Source organism: Geotrypetes seraphini, chromosome 3 (genome assembly GCF_902459505.1).
Source record: "Geotrypetes seraphini chromosome 3, aGeoSer1.1, whole genome shotgun sequence".
In the NCBI taxonomy this organism is placed as follows: domain Eukaryota; kingdom Metazoa; phylum Chordata; class Amphibia; order Gymnophiona; family Dermophiidae; genus Geotrypetes; species Geotrypetes seraphini.
In genome coordinates this window covers 238,381,849-238,405,122 of record NC_047086.1, presented here as the reverse complement: position 1 = coordinate 238,405,122, position 23,274 = coordinate 238,381,849, and the positions used below count along the sequence as shown (strand labels likewise).

General features: G+C 40.8%; 1 protein-coding gene across 3 annotated transcripts in view; it reads left to right on the top strand.

Annotated features, from left to right (window-relative positions):
• The window catches only part of CNKSR3 (CNKSR family member 3), a 595,138-nt gene that overhangs the window by 452,208 nt on the left and 119,656 nt on the right, over positions 1 to 23,274 (top strand). For all 3 annotated transcript variants that reach the window (XM_033936404.1, XM_033936403.1, XM_033936402.1), the window contains one exon: positions 7,465 to 7,538. In XM_033936404.1, the coding sequence (XP_033792295.1) occupies positions 7,465 to 7,538 (74 nt within the window). The remainder of the gene's footprint in view (positions 1 to 7,464; positions 7,539 to 23,274) is intronic.

The following is a 23,274-nucleotide window of genomic DNA, read 5'->3' as shown; positions in this document are numbered from 1 at the left end:
ATTCCTAGTTTAACAGAGGAGGAGTAAATACCAAACAGCATACAGAGGACCGATGTTCTGAGCTACAGAAAAAACACATGAGCTAATCAGTTCACTGGTGATTGTCCATGTGTTTAAAGAGATATGTGATGTCTATCTCAAAGATGAAAATTTAGATCTGGTAGTTTGTAACATTCAATATTATTCATTCCAGACTTACTATAGCCAGACTTTAATTATCTAGCAGAGCAAAATAGTTTTCAAACTAATAAAAACCAAACAAAAGGACTACAATAAAATAGGAAAGGAACACAATTGTACAAGATTAGTATAGAAAAATGAAAGCAGATAAAGATCATATGACCTATCTAGTGTTGCCAACCATGCCATCCACTATCTCCTCCTCTCTCTTAGAGATACAATGTACTTGTCCCAAGGGAAGATTAGGTTCTTACCTCAATAATCTTCTTTCTAGTAGAAAGGCATATGAGTCTTGAACCAATGGATTATTAATCTCTACCTGCGAGTTTGTATAGATGTCTATATTTTTCAGCTCTGCCTCCCCTATCTCTGCATTGTTCTCTGCTCCTCAGTTTATATCAAAGCAGTTGGTAGCCACTACAACAGGAAAAAAGAAAGAGGGGCACAAGGAACTCCCCGACAAAGCCAAATCTGTTTGTCTCTTAAATAACTATCATTAAAGAAAACCAATGCCAATAGGAACATAACAACAAGGTAGAACCCAACAGCCACATACCAGAGTGCAGCTAGCACTAACACTTATGCAGTTCCCACAGTCTCTTATATGCCAAAACATTTTTTTTACATACCATACAGAGCTATCAACTAGAGAATGACATAGGGACGGGTACTCATGGGGAAGAGACAGGGACAGAGATTGCAGGGATGGGGTCAGACTCTGTGGGGACAGGGACAATCTTTGTCCCCATGTCATTCTCTAAAATCGCAAGACTAGTATCAATATGTAAAAACTTAACACATCTTAGAAAATTGGCAACTGAAGTCAATGATTTAAAAAAAACAAAAACAAAAAAAAACTGCAGCAGATGCTTTGGGATTTCAATGAGCTACTGTTAAATGAAATAATTTGTATTTTATCTGCCATCTGCAACATCCTTCCATCATGTGCCCAGCTGCTCAGACATCTTACTGTTACTGCAACAGATTCATCCATTGTTATTGGCATCAAGGAACATTTCTAACATTTAATATACACTTATTTTCCAGTTCATCCACTTCACCTAGGTTTGAAAAAAAATCCAATTACCTTTCCAGATGATGTAAAACATAGGCAGCGGAATCTTTGGGAAGGTTGTACCAGGGCATTGAGGTTACTAAAATTGGGACTCAACACCAGACTTCAATCTACCCCTGAAAAACAGATGAGAATGTAAATGACCTAGATAGTTCCTTGACAAATTTTCATTCCTATTTAGAGAATTTAGAGAATGACATGGGGACAAAGATTGTCCCTGTCCCCACAGAGTCTGACCCCATCCCTGCAATCTCTGTCCCTGTCTCTTCCCCATGAGTACCCGTCCCTATGTCATTCTCTAGTTGATAGCTCTGTATGGTTTGTAAAAAAAAATGTTTTGGCATATAAGAGACTGTGGGAACTGCATAAGTGTTAGTGCTAGCTGCACTCTGGTATGTGGCTGTTGGGTTCTACCTTGTTGTTATGTTCCTATTGGCATTGGTTTTCTGTAACTCACTAGACATGGTCACAACAAATTAACCAAACCTACTGTCATTCATAGAATGGTCAGACCATTACCTATGTACATTTACCATGAACCATACCACACAAAATCAAGTGCAAAAGAAAAATTAATCAAATCTCAAGGGAAGATCGATGCTCACTTGTTCTGGGAAAATATGGGATCTTCTCTACAGAAAATTGACTAATCCTGACCAAAACCAAACAGAGTGGAAACCATACCATTTTCCACATTCCATCTAGCTGGAAAAAAAAACTACTCAAAAGTAAGAAAAAGCATGATTCTCTGAAGAACTGAGAAACTTGAAAAAGGAATGTTGGAAACTAGAACAGACTTCAATTATCTTAAACTCTGGAGAATGACTGTTCTCAAACTCAGATGATATTCTCTTCCTGATTCCAGTAGATCTGAACTTAGAAAACTTATCCTTCAAGTTGTCCAGTGCCTTAACTAGAGTACAGGAATGATCAACATGATACAATCTAAAATTAAACACTGAAAAAAACAAATTGCTATAGTTGGGAACACAAAAACACCCAATCCCACCTACAATCAAACTGGAAAATGGAGATAACCTTAATATCGAGAAATCCACTAAAGTTTTGGGAGTCATATTAGACAGTTCATTGAAATTTGAGAATCATATTAACAACTTGGTCCGAAAATCCTTCTTTACACTACAACAGCTACAAAGGGTCCTATCATATTTTTTCCATTAACAGTACAGAATACTGGTCCAATCAACCATTCTGTCACTATTGGACTACTGTAATTCACTACTCCCAGGCATTCTGGTGAAATTAATGAAAAAGCTACAAGTTGATACAGAACACTGCAGCTAAACTCATATTTTACGAATCAAGATTTGACCATGTCGCACCACTATTTAAAGAACTACACTGGCTCCCAAAAGAAAAGCAGATTGAATTTAAGAGATGCTGTATAACATTTAGGGCTCCTTTTACTAAGCTGCACTAGCGGTTTTAGCGCACGCTAGATGCTAATGCCAGCATTAAGCTGGTGTTAGTTCTTGGCGCGTAGCGCGGGGTTACCGCACACTATAAACACTAGCGCACCTTAGTAAAAGGAGCCCTTAAAATCCTATAGGGAGATATGCCTGATAGTTTTCCCAGATTTGCAGAATTACTAGGCAGATCTGCGGAACATTGAAACAATGTTCAATTGATCCTATCCTTTTTATCTCTCAAAAGTGTATAATACAAGACAATTCATCATAACTCATTTAACTATCAAATGGCAAAAAATATGCAATTTACTCCCCATACAGATTTGCACAACCTCCACATATGACTTATTCCGAAAAAAAGTCTGAAAACATGTCTTTTTCAGAAGTACTTACAAGGGAATTAGCTTCAATCAGGAGGATGAATATAAGTTTATTCTCCTATTCTTCAACCTTTTTACACCTATGGAGCGGCAGAAATAAAATAATTATTTTGTGGACCGGCATCGGTCCGCAGACCAGCAGTTGAAGAACACTGGGCTAAGTTGTGGGCCAGACCCCACCCATCTCTACCCAGTCTCCACCCCAGACCCTGTCCCCTTAGTCCTAATTGTAACACTATTTGTTCCATTCATTTTTCATATATACACACAATATAATCTTATTAACAACACATCGATCGCACCGCAGACCGGCAGTTGAAGAACACAGTTTTGGGCCTGATGCACATGCCGGCCCTGTGGACCGGCACCGGTCCATGACCGGTGGTTGAAGAACACTGGTGTAGTCTACTGCTTCAGAATTTTTGATGTATATTGTTCTGTTATTTTCTACGATAAAGTGCACATATTGATGATTCATTTAATAAAATACTACTAGGTTTGTTTGCTTTTTTTGCATAAAATGTCTTTTTATTGCAATTTGATAACACTGCACAACAAAGTTTTTGCTTCCTGAACACTGCTGGGTGTTTCTTATAGAATTTTGGGTGCTGATCATGAATATTACATCAAAAATTACCCATCACGTACCATTTCAGAGAAATCTTCAATTTTGTCGTGATTTTTTCTTATATTTGGATGCAAACAATTTTTTCTCCCATAAGTGTCTTATCAACAACGGTTTGTGCCGCCTGGGTATGCCATGCATAAAATCTAGCCAGGTTGGAAGCTGTTTTATGGAAGATGACATCCTGGGCATGTCTGGGCAGGTCTGAACGAGCTTGCGCTGTCTCACCATGCTATAATGGTGGCTTCCATACACCGATCCTGCTCATTTGGTTAATATAGATAGTCCGTGTGTGTATATAGTATCAGTATAGTAAAGTATAGTAGTATAGTAGCTGTAGCAATATAACAGTAAGTAAGCTTGATGCTATAGACGTTTTGGTGTCGGGCAATATGTCTCGTCGGTGTCGTAACAGCCGCGACACATTCTGCTATATCTGTGGGGAATATACACTTACGCCTCAGAGACGTTCGATGACTGCCCTGTAATCATCTGTATTTTGGCTGCAAAATAGGTGATCAAGACAAGCAATGGGCGCCTCACATTTGCTGTGCGACATGTGCTGTTAGTCTGAGAGCCTGGCTCAGAGGTACTCGAAAGACGATGCCATTTGCTGTTCCGATGATATGGCGAGAACAGAAAGACCATGTGACGGACTGTTATTTCTGTTTGACTAATGTGTCTGGTTTCTCTGCCAAAAACAAGAAGTCAATTGAATATCCTAATCTGCCTTCAGCAATGAGACCCATGCCACATGATGACAGTCTTCCAGTTCCGAAACCACCAGAGGATTGGACCTTAGACGAACCAGATGAAGAAACTGCAGTGCAGGGTTCTAACAGTGACATTGACCCGGATTTTGAACCATCCTCATCAGGCGATCCACATCTGATAACACAGTCCGAATTGAACGATTTGGTCAGAGATTTGGGTCTGTCAAAAGCAAAAGCTGAGCTGCTAGGTTCGAGACTGCAGGAATGGTGTTTGCTATCACCAGGTACGAAAATTTCTGTGTTTCGAGACCGGCATCATGATATAACCAAATTTTTTGCACAAGTCGACAGTCTCTGTTTCTGTTGTGACATTGAAGGATTGTTCTCGGTCTTTGGTTGTGATCACAACCCGGAAGAGTGGCGTCTTTTCATTGATTCGTCAATGTTAAGCCTGAAAGCTGTTCTGTTGCACAATGGCAACGTTTATCCTTCAGTACCTGTTGGCTATGCAGCACATATGAAAGAAACATATGAGAATATGGAAATGTTACTAAAGTATGTCCAGTATACCAGGTATAACTGGAATATCTGTGGAGACCTCAAAGTCGTTGCTCTGTTACTAGGACTGCAGCTTGGCTATACAAAGTACTGCTGTTTCATCTGCGAATGGGACAGCCGAGACAGAGAGTCGCACTATTCTAGAAAGAACTGGCCACTCCGTAAAAAGTTAGTTCCAGGACAGAAAAATGTAGCACATGAATCGCTTGTTGACCCGACAAAGATATTTTTGCCTCCTCTTCACATTAAACTGGGACTCATGAAGAATTTTGTGAAAGCAATGAACAAGGAAGGGGAAGGTTTTCGTTATTTAAGACAGATGTTCCCAAGAATAACTGATGCCAAGATCAAAGAGGGTATTTTTGTTGGCCCCCAGATCAGACATGTTATGAGTGACAAGCGATTTGAAGATCTGTTAGTTGGGCCGGAAAAAATTGGCTGGAAAGCCTTGAAAGACGTTGTTGACAATTTTCTGGGCAATTACAGAGCCCCAAACTACATTCAGCTGGTAGACAAACTTCTCAAAGCATACAAGAGAATGAAGTGCAATATGTCACTCAAGATTCATTTCCTCCATTCACACTTGGACTTCTTCCCCGCAAATCTCGGTGCTGTGAGTGACGAGCACGGTGAAAGGTTTCATCAAGACATAGCTACGATGGAGAAACGATACCAGGGCAATTGGAATCCGTCAATGCTTGCCGACTATTGTTGGATGCTACAACGTGATGCACCAGACACTGAATATAAAAGAAACTCGGGAGCAAAACACTTTTAATTCTGTTTCATTTAGTCGCTTGTGCGAAACGTAAACTTGACTATATATTTTATTGTCAGTAAACATAAAAATGTCTATTTCTCATAGTTCTTACGTGATGCAGTAAAACCAAAACCATATTTGAGCATACCAAGTTGGTACCTGTCATAATCACCAAAAACTTTTCAGGAATCAAGACTTAACCAAAAAATTGTTGTGCAGTGTAATGGGAGAATGTTTCCTACTCTTTTGTGATTAGTGGGGTTTTAAGGAATCTAACCCCACTTATAATAAGCATATTGGAGACTCTAGTGTTATTTTTGTGATCAAGCACAATCAAATTCATGGGAAAAACTTCACACAGTTTTTCCAACTTTAGGTTTTTCTCAACAAGCATTGATATTGCCAAATTTTGATTATGTCACATTACTCCAGTATTAAAAGAAATTACATTGGCTCCCAATGTGTTTTTGTGTTCAACTTAAAGTTCTCCTTTTAATTTTCAAAGCATTGACCCCCCACCCTTTACAAAACCGCAATAGCAGATTTTAGCATGGGCCGGCACGCTGAATGCTCTGCGCTGCTCCCGACGCTTGTATGAACTCTATGAGTGTTGGGAGCAGCACAGAGCATTCAGCGCGTCGGCTTGTACTAAAAACTGCTATTGTGGTTTTGTAAAAGAGGGGGGGGGGGTGTGAATGAAGACGTATCTTTAGCATATGAATCTGCTTTTGAATATACCGGCCTGCTCTTGCTTTTGAGATCCTATGATAAATTATTGCTTTATATACCAACTGTTAGACAGATTTGGCTCGACACTTACTGGTCCATAATGGTCCAGGTTGAAGGAGTGCGACTTTGGAATGCTTTTTTATTGGACTAACTCAATGCATTTTATGATGAGCTTTTGAAGGTAACCCTTCTTCAGATCAGGAAAAAAAACAAAAACCAAATGAAGATAAATATCAGTACACTGTATATGAGGAAAACATGAAAGCATTTTAAGGATAAGAGGAGGGAGGGCAGGAGACAGAAAGGTGGCAGAGCAGAATCTCAATTGAAACTGCATGCAAGAGACAAAGGCCGTACATAGATGAAAGCGCGCGGAACAATCACGCGAGGGCAACGGAGCTCAGACAAATGCGTGTAGGACGTCAGCGCGCCAGATTAAAAGTTAAATTTAAAGTGCTCCATGGGTGGGGGGGGGGAACCCCCTCCAGTTTACTTACAAGTGTTGGTGCTGCATTTGGGGGGTTTGGGGGGGGGGAACACCCCCATTACAGAGGAAAGTGTAATTTTTCCCTGTTTTAGGGAAAAATTACAGTTTCCTCTGTAAGTAAGTGTGTGGGAGGGTTCCCCCCACCCCCAACGGTAGTGTCAACACTTCTAAGTAAAGTGGGTGGTTCCCCCCCACCCACCCCCTTGGAGCGCTTTAAATTTAACTGACGACCTGCGCGCATTTGTCTGAGCTCCTTTGTCCACGCGCGATTGTCAGGTGCGCTTTAGTCCCATCACCATCAAAGACAGCATATCCTTTACACATTTTATTAAAACAAACTGTCCCCTCTCTTTTACTAAGGCACACTACCCGATTTAGCGCATGCTAAATCAGCTTACATGCCTTAGTAAAAGGTTCTATCATTAAGGCTAAACACAAGTTTCTGTCCAGTCTTGCCCAGCTGTCACTGGCTTCAGCAGATGCTTCTTGGACATATTTGTTAATAAAACCACTCTTCTCTTTTGCAGTCAGAGAAAGCTGAAGGGTTCATCAACTTACCTGACTTCACAGTGGATCGGGCAACTGAGTGCAAGAAAAAGCAGTAAGTGGTAATGAGATGAAAACTAGGAACATGAAATGTTTTGGGGGCTTTTTTTTGACCCAGCAGTTTCCTCTTCTATCTTAGGGCCTCCAGAGATGGTATTTGGAGCCACAAGCCTTCTTAGCAACTGCTCAGGGTTACTTCCCTTATCTTATATCCTCTTTCTTCTTGCTTTTAGTCGAACCATTGCAGTGAGGCCTCATGTGTCAAGTTTCTTATTTATATATTTCTTTGGGTTAACTTGATACACCACATTTAATGCAATAGCATAGCAAAGTGATTTCCAGTTAGAACCAAGCAAAACAGAAGGCAGTGAGAGACAGAAAAAGGGTCATAATGGAGGGGGATGTATGGATGCTTGCGGATATAGGGAAGGGTAACAACAGAGACAAAACAGGATAGGGTAGATTAAAGGACTGGAAAATAGGAATGGTGAACTAAAAATAGTAGGAAATAGGGGAAGGGGAGAGGGGACCTGTCTGAAAGATTACCTACTGGTAGGGTTACCCTATGGCTCCAGAAAAAGGATGGATTGGTTTTTCTTCCAATGCTTTAAATCAGGGGTGTCAAACTCAATCATAATAAGGGGCCGAAATCCAAAACACAGGCTAAGTCGTGGGCCAGACTCCACACAATCTCTCCCCCAGACCCCGCCCATGTAATAGTACTAATTGTAACACCAGTTTTCCATTCATTTTTCATATATATCTATATATATAAAATCGGAGGTATGTATGTATGTATGTGTGTGTGTGTGTATGTACCGCAATCACGCAAAAACGGCTTGACCGATTTGAACGAAACTTGGTATGCAGATCCCTCACTACCTGGGGTGATATGTTCTGGGGGTCTCGTGGCCCACCAGCACACGTGGGCGGAGCTACAAACAGAAAATCAGATTTCACCCATTCATGTCAATGGAAAAAATGTAAAAAGCTGCCATTATCACTGTAATTCAAAAACGGCTTGACCGATTTGAACGAAACTTGGTATGCAGATCCCTCACTACCTGGGATGATATGTTCTGGGGGTCTCACGGCCCACCTGCACACGTGGGCAGAGCTACAAACAGAAAATCAGATTTCACCCATTCATGTCAATGGAAAAAATATAAAAAGCTGCCATTATCACTGTAATTCAAAAACGGCTTGACCGATTTGAACGAAACTTGGTATGCAGATCCCTCACTACCTGGGGTGATATGTTCTGGGGGTCTCGCGGCCCACCAGCACACGTGGGCGGAGCTACAAACAGAAAATCAGATTTCACCCATTCATGTCAATGGAAAAAATGTAAAAAGCTGCCATTATCACTGTAATTCAAAAACGGCTTGACCGATTTGAACGAAACTTGGTATGCAGATCCCTCACTACCTGGGGTGATATGTTCTGGGGGTCTTGCGGCCCACCTGCACATGTGGGCGGAGCAACAAACAGAAAATCAGATTACACCCATTCATGTCAATGGAAAAAATGTAAAAAGCTGCCATTCTCACAGTAATTCCAACTATAAAACACTTTCTATGACACAATAACCACTAGGGACATCGTTTCTATTCTACCACGGACACCATACATATAGAGTTTGTATGTTCTAACTGTGTTTGTAACTGTTTCCTTCATGCACCCCAGTTCATAATGTTATTACCTTACATGAGTACTCACATATGCTGAACTAGGAACACAGGTCTATGTTGCTTGCTCAAGGGTGGGTTCACCCAAGAATTTATATGTTCTTGCTCCTGGGGGTGAAACTAAAAATGTTGTTTATAATCAAGTTTTCTGTTAGTTGTATTTTATTCATTTTGTCAAATATTTCACATTATAATTTGAATATTGTACTTTTTATAAAGCTGTAAAAAAATAATTTCATTCACCACTATAAAGTATCTTTTTTTGAATCCATTTACAGTGTTATTGCTATAATTAAATGCCCGTGCAACGCCGGGGCTTCAGCTAGTACACAATATAATCTTATTAACAATACATAATGGTTAACAACAAAATTAAACTACACAAAGCACACTGTATGCTTCTCAACATTAATTCCTACCAGAACACAGATAGATAACCCCTATGCAAATATGGTACCAAAAACTAAAATTACTAATATATACAAACAAAACCCTAAGATTCAAGACTCTGCATGTAGTACAACCCCAGAGAAAAAGAAACAAATGTGTTTCTTCCTGAACAGTGCAAAATATAGACAGCAGATGTAAATTCTCAAAATTGACACAATTCAATCACTAAATTCAAAATAAAATCATTCCACCTACCTTTGTTGTCTCCTTCCCTCCATGATGTGCCTCCCTCTGGCGGGTATCTTACTTTATGGCTGTCTCCTGCCTGGCCGTTTTATGCGGCCCACAATGCAATGTCCCCAGTGTTATCTTCTGGCCAGCTCCCTACTCCTCACTGCCGCAGTGTGCACAAAGCCACAGGCGGCAGCTCTTCACGTGTCCTGCGCCTGAACCAGAAGCCTCTCTGACATTGCAACGTCAGAGGGAATGCTTCCGGATGAGGCGCGGGACACGCAAGGAGCCACCACCATCGTCCATGGCTTTATGCACACTGTGGCAATGAGGAGTAAGGAGCTGGCCAGAAGATAACACTGGGGGCATCACACCGCGGGCCACATAAAAAAGCCAGGCGGGCTGGATTCACCATACAGACCTTGAGTTTGACACCTGTGCTTTAAATAGAAGTAAAACTCGGATCTCTGAATCCATTCTCCTTTTTCTGGAGTCATAGGGTAACCTTACCTACCAGAGACTACAGAACTTGGACTACCGAACTACAGAAGAATGGGTCCTAAATCTAACCATCAGGCAGTGGCATAGATATAGGAATGGAGAGAATAGTCACTGAATGCTGGTCCGATGGCATATCTGCCAAGTAGAGAATGACACAGGGACAAATTTTTCCACATCACCGCAGGAATTCAATTTCTCCGTCCTCGTGAATTTTGTCGCTGTCCCTATCCCTGCCCCATTCCTGTAAGCTCTACCTTAACCAGCCTCAAACATTTATGATTTTAAAGTGTTTGAGGCTTGTACATGATGAGAACAGAGTTTGCAGGAATGGGGCAGGGACAAGAAAAGAATTTGCAGGCATGGGACAGAAAAATGAACTCATGTGGGGACAGGGAAAAGTTTGTCGCCTTGTCATTCTCTACTGCCAAGTATCCTACTTTCAGGGGGAGTCTCAGACTTTTTAACCCCTCCTCTCACTGACGATCAACAGTCTCCCGCTGAGTTGTCTCAAGATAGATATTATAAAAACTCATTTCCTGCTGCCTCTAATCCTGGAGCAGCAGGAAATGACCTTTTATGAAGGCCTTTAATGCTGCTGCAGTACCAAGGATTGTGGATTATGTGTTTAATCATGTTTATGTGTGTGTTTTGTAACCCGCATAGATTTTTGGATATGCGAGATACAAACAAACCAAAACTGCAGACTTGTACACGGTGCAGGCAAATTTTATTTTGACAAATAAATCTTAACTAAAATATGAATATTGTATGTTTGATGATCCTACTTATATTTAAGTTGGACCTCTGGTTCTTTTGTTGTTTTGTGGATATGCGAGATATAAATGTTTAAAATAAATAAATAAACTGGCAACTGAATTCAGTGATTAAAAAAAGCTGCAGAAGCTGCTATTGGATTTAAATGAACTACTGTTAAATGACTTCATTTGTGTCTTGTCGGACTTTGATGTGGTAACAAGAGTCTTGTCCAGTGGCATAGTGAGGGGGAGCGGCATCCGGGGCGGTGTCGTCCCTCTCCCTTCCCCATCCTACCCCCCTGCTGTGTGCATGCGCCCCTTCCCTGTACCTTTTTAACTTCGGCACGAGCAGCCACCAACTTACTGCCCACGTCAGCTTTGGCGCGCTCTCTCTCTGACATCACTTCTTAGGCGCGGGTCCCGGAAGTGACGTGAAAGCCGATGCTGACAGTAAGTTGGTGGCTGCTCTCACCAAAGTAAAGAAGGGAAGGGGGCATGCTTGGAGGGGGGGAAGGAGTGGGAACGGGGGCCCAAGATGAAGAGGGGTGTCAGCACCCGGAGCAGATCGCCCCCCACACTTACTACACCAATGGTCTTGTCTACTGATCAGACTCCTATCAACATCCTTCCATCATGTGCCCAGCTGCTCTAGCATCTTACTTTTACTGCATCCATCATTGCTGGCATCAAGAAACATTTTCAATATTTACATAGTAAATGATGGCAGATAAAGACCCGAATGGTCCATCCAGTCTGCCCAACCTGATTCAATCTAAAAATTTCTTGTTGTTTTTTTTTCTTCTTCTTAGCTATTTCTGTTCTTAGGTTCCAACTACTGAAGTCTCTGTCTGAGCTCACTCCAGTCCATCTATACCCTCCCAGCCATTGAAGCCCTCCCCAGCCCATCCTCCACAAAACGGCCATATACAGACATGGACCGTGCAAGTCTGCCCAGTACTGGCCTTAGTTCTTCAATATTTACTATTATTTTCTGATTCTAGATCCTCTGTGTTCATCCCACGATTTTTTGAACTCTGTCACCGTTTTTATCTCCACCACCTCTCTCGGGAGCGCATTCCAGGCATCCACCACCCTCTCCATAAAGAAGAATTTCCTTACATTGCTCTTGAGTCTACCACCTCTCAACCTTGTTTTCCTGTTCATCCACTACATAGTTTAGGTTCTCTTCTATATCCATGTCTGAAAAACAATCCAATTACCTTCCCAGATGATGTAAAAACATAGGCAACTGAATCTTTGGGAATGTTGTAGCAAAACCAGATCCAAATGGAAGGCTCTATTTGTGATTTATAAACAGTTGTACAGAATATTGTCCTTTAATATAAAGATATAAATAAAAAAGGGATAAGTATTTGAGGCTTGTGCAAATGAGGACAAAATCCATGGGGATGGGGGACAGAGCTCACAGGGATAGAGCGGGGACAAAGATGAAGCGGGGATGGGGACAGAGCCTTCAGAGACAGGGGAAAAACTTTGTCCCCGTGTCATTCTCTTCCCTGGCTCGCCTCCTGAGTGGGTCGGCTCCCTTGGCAGCTCTGTGATGGGTAGAGTTACCATACTGTCCATGTTTCTCTGGACATGTCCTCTCTTCTAGAGCTCTGTCGGGGGTCTGGATGTCTTTTTTAATGTTGCTGTTTTGTGTGGGGGCAACAGCCTGAGAAATAAATGCCTTCTGTGAATCATCACAGAGATATATACAAGCACAAAGCAGGCAACCAAGAGAGGAGAAGAGGCGGGGCCTGCCTGCTTACAGTGTTACCAGATACTTTTTTAAAAATCCCACACAATTATCTTGAAAAAGTAGCCCCAAAAACATTCCAGTGTATGAGGGGGTGCTGAAAAGTTCTCAGTCCAACCAATTTCAATTGGGGAAGTCTCCGACGGAATGAAAAAAGTGGAAACTCTTCAACTAAGTGTAGAGCCCTTGATGGAGTCTGCTTCAACTTTGTTGGATAGGGTGAGAACTTTCCAGCACCTACTCTTATTTCTTCATATTCCCAAGAGTACATAACATAAATATTGTATAATCAGCTATAATTAAAATCATAACGTACCTTATTCATCTGCAAAATATTCATCAGGAACAGCATCATTGTCATGATCATCTGTCAAATAAATGGTGGAATTGAATTTACTAGCATTGCTGTTGTTGGGAGAAATTCATTGCAAGATGGTGCCCAGGGTAGTCCCCCACCCTTAGTACGTTACTGTGCGGCCCTCAAGGACCAAGGTTACCCATCTCTGTTCTACATCAAGGTGTATGGAATTCTGTGCTCAAAATTTTCTAATTCTGTGATGTTCTGCTCTGTAAAAGGTGCCCACGTATTCTCATTTGAATAATGAAACTCTTCAAGTTTCAAGTTTAATAATTGTTTTGATTAATCGCTTAATCGTATTTCAAAGCGATGAACAAATTAAAATTACAATTTCTGGGAAATACAAAACAAAACATATTAACTTACAATATTAGAAAAATTACGATTACAAACTTAAAAACACAAGGAAAGGAGGGAGATGAAATACAAATCATTATAGGAAAGTAGAACAAAAAAGGAAAATACACTTATATACACTTAAATTCACTTATAGATGAAAAGTTTCATTGATTAGGTTCTCTAGGCCTGTATTAGTTTTTTGGGGATGTTGGGGGGGAGGGACTGGGAGTTTAATACTGTTGCTTTGGCAATGGACTCAACATCCTGTTGTCAGTGGAGCCACACTGTAATCCTAATCTTCCTGTCATTGTCCACAGGACCAGCCAGGAAGTGGCATGAAAGGGAGAGCTAGCCTACTATGTTATTGGCTGTACAGTCATGGGGAGAGGGCGGGCAAGCACCATCATTGGTGGGATACTAAACACATGCATCTGCACTAAGGGCTCCTTTTACAAAGCTGTGATTGCGTTTTTAGCACACGCAGAATTTTAGCATGTACTAAAACCACGCTACGCGGCTAGAACTAACGCCAGCTCAATGCTGGCATTAGTGTCTAGCGTGTGCAGCAATTTATTGTGCGCTAAGTATGCGCTAAAACCGCTATTGTAGTTTTGTAAAAGGAGCCCTACGTGCTGATTTGCAATTGAATGCCAAAACGACTTGCTGAGAGTGTAATACAGATTTCATTGCAACAAAAATCTGAAACCAGCCCAAAAAAATCAACCTGCAGCTGCTCAAAATTTTCCGCAACCAGCATTCTAAAGCAGCCCAATTGGACGAGAAAATTGCAGACCTGGCAACTACATTGCTTGCCTTGCAGCTGACAAAAAGGACGGTACTTAAAATCAAAGTGAGACTTAGAATAGAGAGTTGCGCGGGAACAGAAATCCCACCCATCCCCGCCAGTCTCCGCCAGGATCCTCTCCGTCCCCGTCAGGATCCTCTCAGTCCCCACCCATCCCTGCCCGTCCCCATAAAAAGCAGCAATTACTTCTGACAGGATCATCAATTCCACAGTTTCTTTTGTGTTTGCGCTGCTGTTTTCCTTGTGGAATCTCTTTGGTGGAACCCTTTTTTTGTTTTCTGTTCAGGTAATTAACTTATAAACCCCCTCTTTTACTAAGGCTGACGTGTCCATTATATTATATGGACAAACCCTGCTTCCAAAGCCTTCCATCCCCGTGGGAGTCCCGTGGGTTAGTGGGGATTCCTGCGATCCCTGTTCCCATGCCCCATGCAGACCTCTAATTTGGAACACACTGAAAGAGGCCATAGAAGCCCCAGAATGGGGCTTGGAATATAGTGAGAGAGACCAAAGAACACCAGGATAAGGCTTGGAATAAAGTGAGAGGCTAAGAGTGAGCACAAGAAGTGAGAGAATTATAGGAGAATAAGAATAGATTGCAGGAGGGGTGAGGGGGAGAAGCAGGAAAGAGAAAATTATGCAGAGCAGAAGGGATGAAACAAAGAGAGGGAGTGATAGAGAGGAACGTAAATTAGGGTTACTAGACATTCGGATTTACCTGGACATGTCCTCATTTTAGAGGACGGTCAGAGTGCCTGGATGGCTTTCTAAACTGTCCAGGACATGGCTCTTCCCTGTCTCCCACCTACTTCCTCTGCTGAAATTTAATCTTTGGGCTGGCCGGCAGCATCAATGAGGACAGGGGCACCATGGGAGTATTTATTGTTGTTGTTGCAAGACAGGGGCACACCTTGAGGAGCTTGGGTGTGTTTAGGGTGGGAGGGTGTAGGGGTTGGAAGTCCAGCAGGGATGGTGGTGATCTATGGGGATGTTTCTAAAATGACTTACAAAGAAGGACAAGAGGGGTGAACAGTAACCACAGAAACAGAACCACCACACCAATCCATCACTTTACATACTTTTCCTTATGACTTGTTTCAATTTATTGATATTTACAGTACTTCCAATTGTTTCTGTAGCACATCACTACCACTTGCTCTTTTCTTTTTTAGCACTTTGGTTTTGTACACATCCTTTAGTTGAATCACAGTCTATTTTTAGCTCTAAAATGATCATAAATCCCCATTTTTGTTGTCTTGTTTTGTTAGGGACTCTTGAGGAAGGCTATGCCTGCCCAAATATGGACTGTGTTGGGTCCTGTGTACATCATTATTTGTTTTTGAGAATTTTGTGTCTGTCAATAAATACCATTTTTTTTCCTGTGTAATCCTTATACTATATAGTTCCCTAAAATGACTTACCCTAGATATGTTAGTGGCTGCTGCAGACACAAGCAGACTAGAACGTTGTTTTAATTTTGGTAAGAATTCCCTGCACTAACTAGTTGATGAACTCCCAAATGTAAGGGGAACAGGTGTTATTTTTTCTCTCTCATTCAACCCTGTTGTCACCAGAAAATATAGTATAATTTAATGGATTACCTGCCGATGGGCCAGAGGCACTACCTGTGCTAATAACCTGCCCTGCTGCATATTTATAGTGGCTATTCTAAGGGTTAGAAATGCCTCCAGGATTGTGTAAGGCAGAGAGGTTCCCAACCCTGTCCTGGAGGACCACCAGGCCAATCGGGTTTTCAGACTAGCCCTAATGAATACGCATAGAGCAGATTTGCTTGCCTGTCACTTCCATTATATGCAAATCTCTCTCATGCATATTTATTAGGACTAGCCTGAAAACCCGATTGGCCTAGTGGTCCTCCTTGACAGGGTTGGGAACCACTGGTGTAAAGAATCAAACTTTTCTGGGGACAGAGAGTTAAGAAAAAGAAACTTGTATTGAATCGAATCTCACCAGAAGAAAATGAAAGTATCCCTTTAAAAAGGGTCTCTCTAGTAGGGCCCCTGCTGGTCTGGCAAAAGTCGCGTTACCCACGCCTCGGCTTCCCATTGGTCAGAAAAGCAATAAGGATTTAGGGCATGCCTTAACTGCTCGGTGATTGGTTTCTGCTGATTAGAATCCGTTTTCCTTCACTTGGTTGGAGTTCCCCTAGAAGCTGTACTTTTCTAGCTGGGTTGTATGCATGTTAACGTTTTAGGAGGCAGGCAAGAGAGAGAGAAAAAATACAGTACTGTATATGTGTTTGGTTTAAAAGACGCCTCCCTCCAGGCCTAACTGTGCTTGCTGAAATGACTGATGAGAGAGGCCCAGCACGTGTGTGAAACGGCAAATAGGGTTTTGCTCTAGAGATAAATCAAGATCTTGGTAAGTATGTGGGTCTAACACATATATGGAGGGCTAGGAAGTAATAAACTTTGGTAATATTACTGAAGCTTTTTATTTGGGCTCGGAAATCTGGCCATTATCTTTTGCCCTTTACATCCCTTGTATAGGTGACGTGTGTGTGTGTGTGTGTGTATAGGGCCTTTCACTATAATCTTCGCATCACTCGTGGATTATGCGCAGCAAAACTTTCAATTTATACCCTATTGTTAGCTGACAAACTACATAACTATGCAATTGTTTTCTCTAAGTTTTTATTTTTTATTTTTTGCGGAACAAAATTTCTGATCTTAATTGGTCTTTGCTCATACTCTGCTTAGTTATCTATTGGTTCCCTGTTTCAAACCGCAGTTTGATAAAAGCCTGCGTGAATTGTTTAGAATATGTAATTTCAGATTTGTGGGTTTCTATAATGCAGTGGCTCTCAACCAGTGTGTCCCCAACGAGATAGGAAGTGTCTACAAACTTTTTTTGTGACGCAGCAAGCCTGTGTTTCCTTTACAACCATCATCACTACCTGCAAGCTGAGGTCAGCAATCTTGAGTTAGGTTCTTCAGATTCTCATGACTGGTCCCTTTCTGCTTTTTTTTTTTTTTGCTACCCCTAATAGCTGCTGACTCATCCCCAACCGAACATGTTGTAGGTCTGTAGATTATTTGCTATATAATTTCTGATTAGTACATTTGCAAAATTTTGTGTTGCTTTGGTATTTAGCAGTGGAGGGATTTTGTGTTGCTGTTACTGAGGTGACCCAGAATTTGAATATATACGAGTTTCTTTTATTGTATGACAAATGAGAAATCTGGGACTGATGTGTTGCATATAGCATTTTTTTTTTGTTTGTTTAAGTCTTTATTGATTTTCAAACTTTGATAGTGCAATACAATTGGTAAATCATAAAATACTGCATAGAACGCACTAATAACTATACAGTTATTACATTAAACTTATGTGTTGCATATAGCATTTTGATGTGGGATTGGCAAATTCATACTAGACTTACAGTTAAACAGTGAAATATTTAAGTGTGCTTTGTTCAGCTGTGAATTTAAATGTTTGGTGTGTCACATACATGAACATTGTCAGATGTGTTACAACAGAAGAAAGGTTGAGAACCACTGCTTTAATGTATGAGGAAGGGTTAGCCTTGTAGTGAATGATTGGGTGCAGCAGGTTTTGGCATTTTTTTATTGCTATTTTTATTTCTGTGTATTAAACTACATAGGGCTGATCTCACAAGTAATCGGGCTTTTAAGCTATCCACCAGTACTGTGCCTGAGATAAATTTGCATGTGTTGATCTCCAGTGTATCTGATGCATAATCATTATGGAATAATCTGAAAATTCAATTGGCTGTGAGATTGCTAGGGCAGGGTTTTGAAAGCAATTTTTATGTACTGGTGCTTGTTCTAACTTTTTCAACTCACCAATTGCCCACTTCCACCTCCCACCTCATTAATCTTCTTTCTAATAGACATATATTCTATTCCTGAACACTCGGGTAGTCAACCTCTTCTTCTCGAGAACTCTTGTAGGGAGCTTTATTTGCATTCTTTTTTGCTCCTCCCTTACCTCTGAGCTGGGGACTCTCCTAGAGAAACATATCTGTTCTGCTCCTTGTGACCCTGGGCAAGTCATTTAATCCCCATTTCCCCAGGTATAGATAGATTGGGAGCCCACCGGGACAGTTGGGGAAAAATGCTTGAGTACCTGAATAATTTGTAATGTGCATAGAATTGTAGTTTATGCAGAATATAAATTATTAAAAGCTATATTATAAAAGATATATCATAGCAGGAGGGAGTGGGCATCCCTCCTGCCTTTTTTTTTTTGGGGGGGGGGTCCATCATGGCAGGAGGGAGGGGGGAATCCCTCCTGCTGTTTGTTTTAGGATTGTGGAGCGCAATTGTTGGGGGTCATTGGGGAGTGCTGGTTGTGGGGGATTTCTTCAATTTTTTTTCCAACGCAAAATGGATATCGGAGCAAAGCAGCTAAGAAGTAAGTCATAGATAGCAATAGTTTTGACATTAAAGATCTACAGTTGAGAGGTGCAAAAAAATAATACAAAAAAGAACTCTGTCAAGTAGTCCAGAGCTCCTTGTGACCATCTCAAATTGATTGGGACCACTAATGAAGATATCCAGAGTTTTGGGGCATGGGCTCAACTAGGCCCAAACTTGGGGGCCCCTTTATTTGGGCCACATCTTTGTATCTGTGGAAGATATTCAAGTGGAGAGACCCTCCTTAAAATTGGACTAGCTGTCATGGAATTACCCTAATGTTGGTTCAAAGAGCAGTATAAAAGTTGTTTTACCTGAGGTAAAAATTTATAGAACAGCAGGATGTACTGGCAATGTCCTCAATATACAGGAATATAATGGATTGAGAATGAAGTCATAATGAAAAAAAATTTAAGGGAAATGGACGTATGGGTAGACTTGGCTCAAGCAGCACGTAAAATTCAATAAGCTATTACCAGAATGTTGCTTCCATCCCATTCAATGACAGGTGGGGCTTGACAGCAAAGCAGAATAGTAAGCCTGCAGAAAAGAGAAGAAAGGCATTAATATGCAAATGGTAACAGCATAAAATAAAACAGAAGAAAATTCTGCTATAGAAGTCAAGATGTAGTTATTACTAGAATGTTATTCCTGTCCCGTTCACTGATGATTTTTACCATAACAGAAAACCTTGCATAGCATGTGATGGGCTTTTTCAAGTAATAGGATAATTTTCTACTGGATGTTGTGTTTTTTTTAAGTCCTGTCCAGGAAGCACAGGTGCCCAAACCAATCTCTGAGGGATTAGAAGGAAGTATGTTCCAAGACTGTCTTAGCAACGTCCTGTGGATGGCAGAGGTCAATATGGTATTTAACAGCTGTTTTCTCCCTCCCTGGGCTCTGGCAAGTTGTCACTTTCAGCCCACCTAATCCCTGCTGACCCTGTTGGAAAGCAGATCGGAACCTGAGTTTCCTCTCTGACATCACTAGATTTAAATTCAGGAAGTTTTGGCATGACAATTTGTACATCTGTTGCATATGACGTGGTTAAAATAAAGGAAGAATGCCAAAATGAGGAGAGAGCATGTACAGCATGGTTCTTGAAATGCTTTCTAATCCTTCTGTGTATTTTTTTGTATTTGGGTATTTCTGTGTGTTTTTCTGATCTGGAGGGGAAAGGTGATCCGAGTGGGTTCCTAAACATTCTAAACCAAGTATGATGTATCTAACCAGTAGATGTCGCTGCCAGTTTGAAAGAATGCATTTTACAATTAAATGGGGCATTAATGTGGTAAGGCAAGAGTAATTGTACTTCAGCACTAGGAGGCAGTGCAAAAAGAACCAGTAGCACAGTACAATACAGTCTCAATTATCCGACGTAAGCCATAAAGTATGGTCTCAAATCTGGCAGCTAAGATTTAATGCTAAGAAATGCAGTCATGCATTTGGGCTGTAAAAACCCAAGGGAAAGGTACAGTTTAAGGGGTGAAGAACTTTTGTGTACAACAGAAAAGTGGGACTTGAGTGTGATTGTATGTGATTATCTTCAGGTGGCCAAATAGGTTGAAAAGGTGATGGTGAAAGCTAGAAAGATGCGAGGGTGCATAGGAAAAGGTATGGCCGGTAGGAAAAAGGAGATATTGATGCCCCTGTATAAGACTCTGGTGAGATTTCATTTAGAATATTGTGTACAATTCTGAAGTCTGCACCTTCAAAAAGATATAAAAAAGGATGGAGTCAGTCCAGAGGAAGGCTACTAAAATGGTGCATGGTCTTCATCATAAGGCGTATGGGGACAGACTTACAGATCTCAGTATGTATACTTTGGATTATTTTGAAAAATGAGGAGGATTAGGAAATATTTAGATCACTATCAATTTTGTTTACTAGTACAATCTGTTCTTATCAATAGATTATTGCAATGTTATTTTTCTGGATTTCCTAAAGATGGTATTATGTAAAATACAGACCTTGCAAAACACAGCCATCAGGTTAATATTTGGGTTGAAAAAAGGGGAAAGAATCACACCGTATATATTGAAACTGCACTGGCTTCCAGTTGAAGCTAGAATTGGGTTTTTTATTTGATGTTTAAAATACGTCAATGTTCCTGTTTATATGCCTCCATTGTTATGTTCAAACTAAATCATATGGTTCGAGGAGACAATTTTTATTTCAATTCCCTAAAGTAAAAGAAGTAAAATATTTTAGAATGCACACGTCAACATGGGCTTATCAAGCAGCTAAATTTTGGAGAATTTTACCAGATTAGATTGGTTCAATAAGAACTTATGAGAATTTTTTTTAAAAGCCCTGGAAACATATTTGTTTAAGGAATATGTGATGAATAAGTTGTAATCTGTTGTTTTTCTGTTTCAATTAATTTAATTGTTTTTATGTAAAACCGCTGTGAACTTTGAGGTATTAGTAGTATACAAATACATTTGTATTTATTGAAAGGCCAGAGATGGGAGATATGATAGACGTTTAATACCTACGTGGCATAAATGCACATGAGGCAAATCTTTCAATTGAAAGGAAGCTCTGGAATGAGAGGGCATCAGATGAAGTTAAGAGGTGATAGGCTCAAGAGTAATTAAGAACATAAGCCGTGCCTCTGCAGGGTCAGACCAGAGGTCCATCATGCCCAGCAGTCTGCTCACACTGCAGCCCATCAGGTCCAGGACATGTATAGTAGCCCTCTATCTATACCCTTCTATCCCCTTTTCCTTCAGAAAATTGTCCAATTCCTTCTTGAACTCCAATACCGTACTCTGCCTTATCACGCCCTCTGGAAGCGCGTTCCAGGTGTCCACCACCCGTTGGGTGAAGAAGAACTTCCTAGCATTGGTTCTGAATCTGTCCCCTTTTAATTTTTCCAAATGCCCTCTCGATCTTGTAGTTGTTGAAAGTTTGAAGAATCTGTCCCTCTCCACTTTCTCTATGCCCTTCGTGATCTTGTAAGTCTCTATCATATCTAAGTCTCTATCTATCTAAGTCTCCGCTTCTCCAGCGAAAAAAGCTCGCGTCTCTAATCTTTCAGCATATGAAAGGTTTTACATACCTTTTATCAAACATGTCGCTCTCTTCTGAACCCTCTTGAGTATTGCCATATCCTTCTTTAAGTATGGCAACCAATATTGGACGCAGTACTCCAGATGTGGGCGCACCATCGCCCGATACAACGGAAGGATAACTTTTTTCGTTCTGCTTGTAATACCATTCTTGATTATTTTTACAGAAAGGGTGGTAGATGCTTAGAATAGTATCCTGGTAGAGGTGGTGGAGACAAGACTGTACCTGGGATCTCTTAGGAAGAGAAAATAATGGATGCTGTGGATGGGCCATTTGGCCTTTATCTGCCATCATGTTTCTATCTTTGTCAGTTAAGCGAAAAATCAGATAATACAAAAAACAATGGTAACCCCTAAAAAATGCATAAAAAACATAGGGCTCCTTTTAGCTGCGTTAGGGCTTTAACACACAGAATAGTGCGCGCTATACCTTAATGCCAGCATTGAGTTGGCATTAGTTTTTCCGCATAGCGCGTGGTAATTTCCTGTGTGCGCTAAAAACGCTAGCGCACCTTAGTAAAAGGAGCCCGTACTGTATGCCTAAAGAACAGACATATTTGGTATCTGAATTTAAAATATTGTTTATTAATTTGTTTCAAGCAGGTCTGGGGTCTAGCGCCTTCCTACCTGCTACCACACTTCATATTTCACAACCCCATAAGACCAACCAGAAACCAAAACATATTTACTTACCCAAAAATCACAGGCTGCAAATACAAATCCTTTCTGGATAGGACTTTCAAGTTCCAAGCAGGCAGACAGCAGTCCTGGCTGGACAACTACATAAACAGAGCCAGTTTGACCTACGGCACATTCCGAAAATCAGTCAAAACCATTCTGTTTGACAAATTCGTGTCCTAAACAGAAGTCTCCAAATGATATATTCTCCCCCTCTCAACCTCGATGTAATTTCGCTGTTTATTTTTACTGTTCCTTTACCTAATTCTTATGTAACCCTCTCTTCTTACATCCTGTATCTCGCTGATTGTCCAGCCTTCTTCGAATGTGAACCGCCTAGAAGTCTTTCGACTATGGCGGTAGAGAAGAATCAAGTTATTGTTATTATATTAATGTTAATTATCAACAGAAAAAAAAGAAAAAATTGTATACGACATGATTGTGCTTCTCATACAGCAAGCAAATTTGAGTACAAAACAGCAATTGTACAGAAGCACTATGAACAAAAATACAGAACCAAGCAAGGGAACCATATTTATCTACTGCCTGTTTAGCCTCACTTGAGTTTTCTATAACAAGCAATACAAAACAGAAATAAAGAAATGAACAGAACATTCCAAAATGTAAAACAGCAATTGCACAGAACATGACTGGAGTCCCATTTCTCCAGCTCCAGCTCACTGCTGTCTTCTCCAGTCAACAACAACATGAAGCGGACATAAAAATAGCAGAACTGAAACTGGAAACTCTCCACACTTGAGTTTTTACTGGCAAAATAGATCTAAGAATGATTAAGAATAAAGAAAGTGCAGG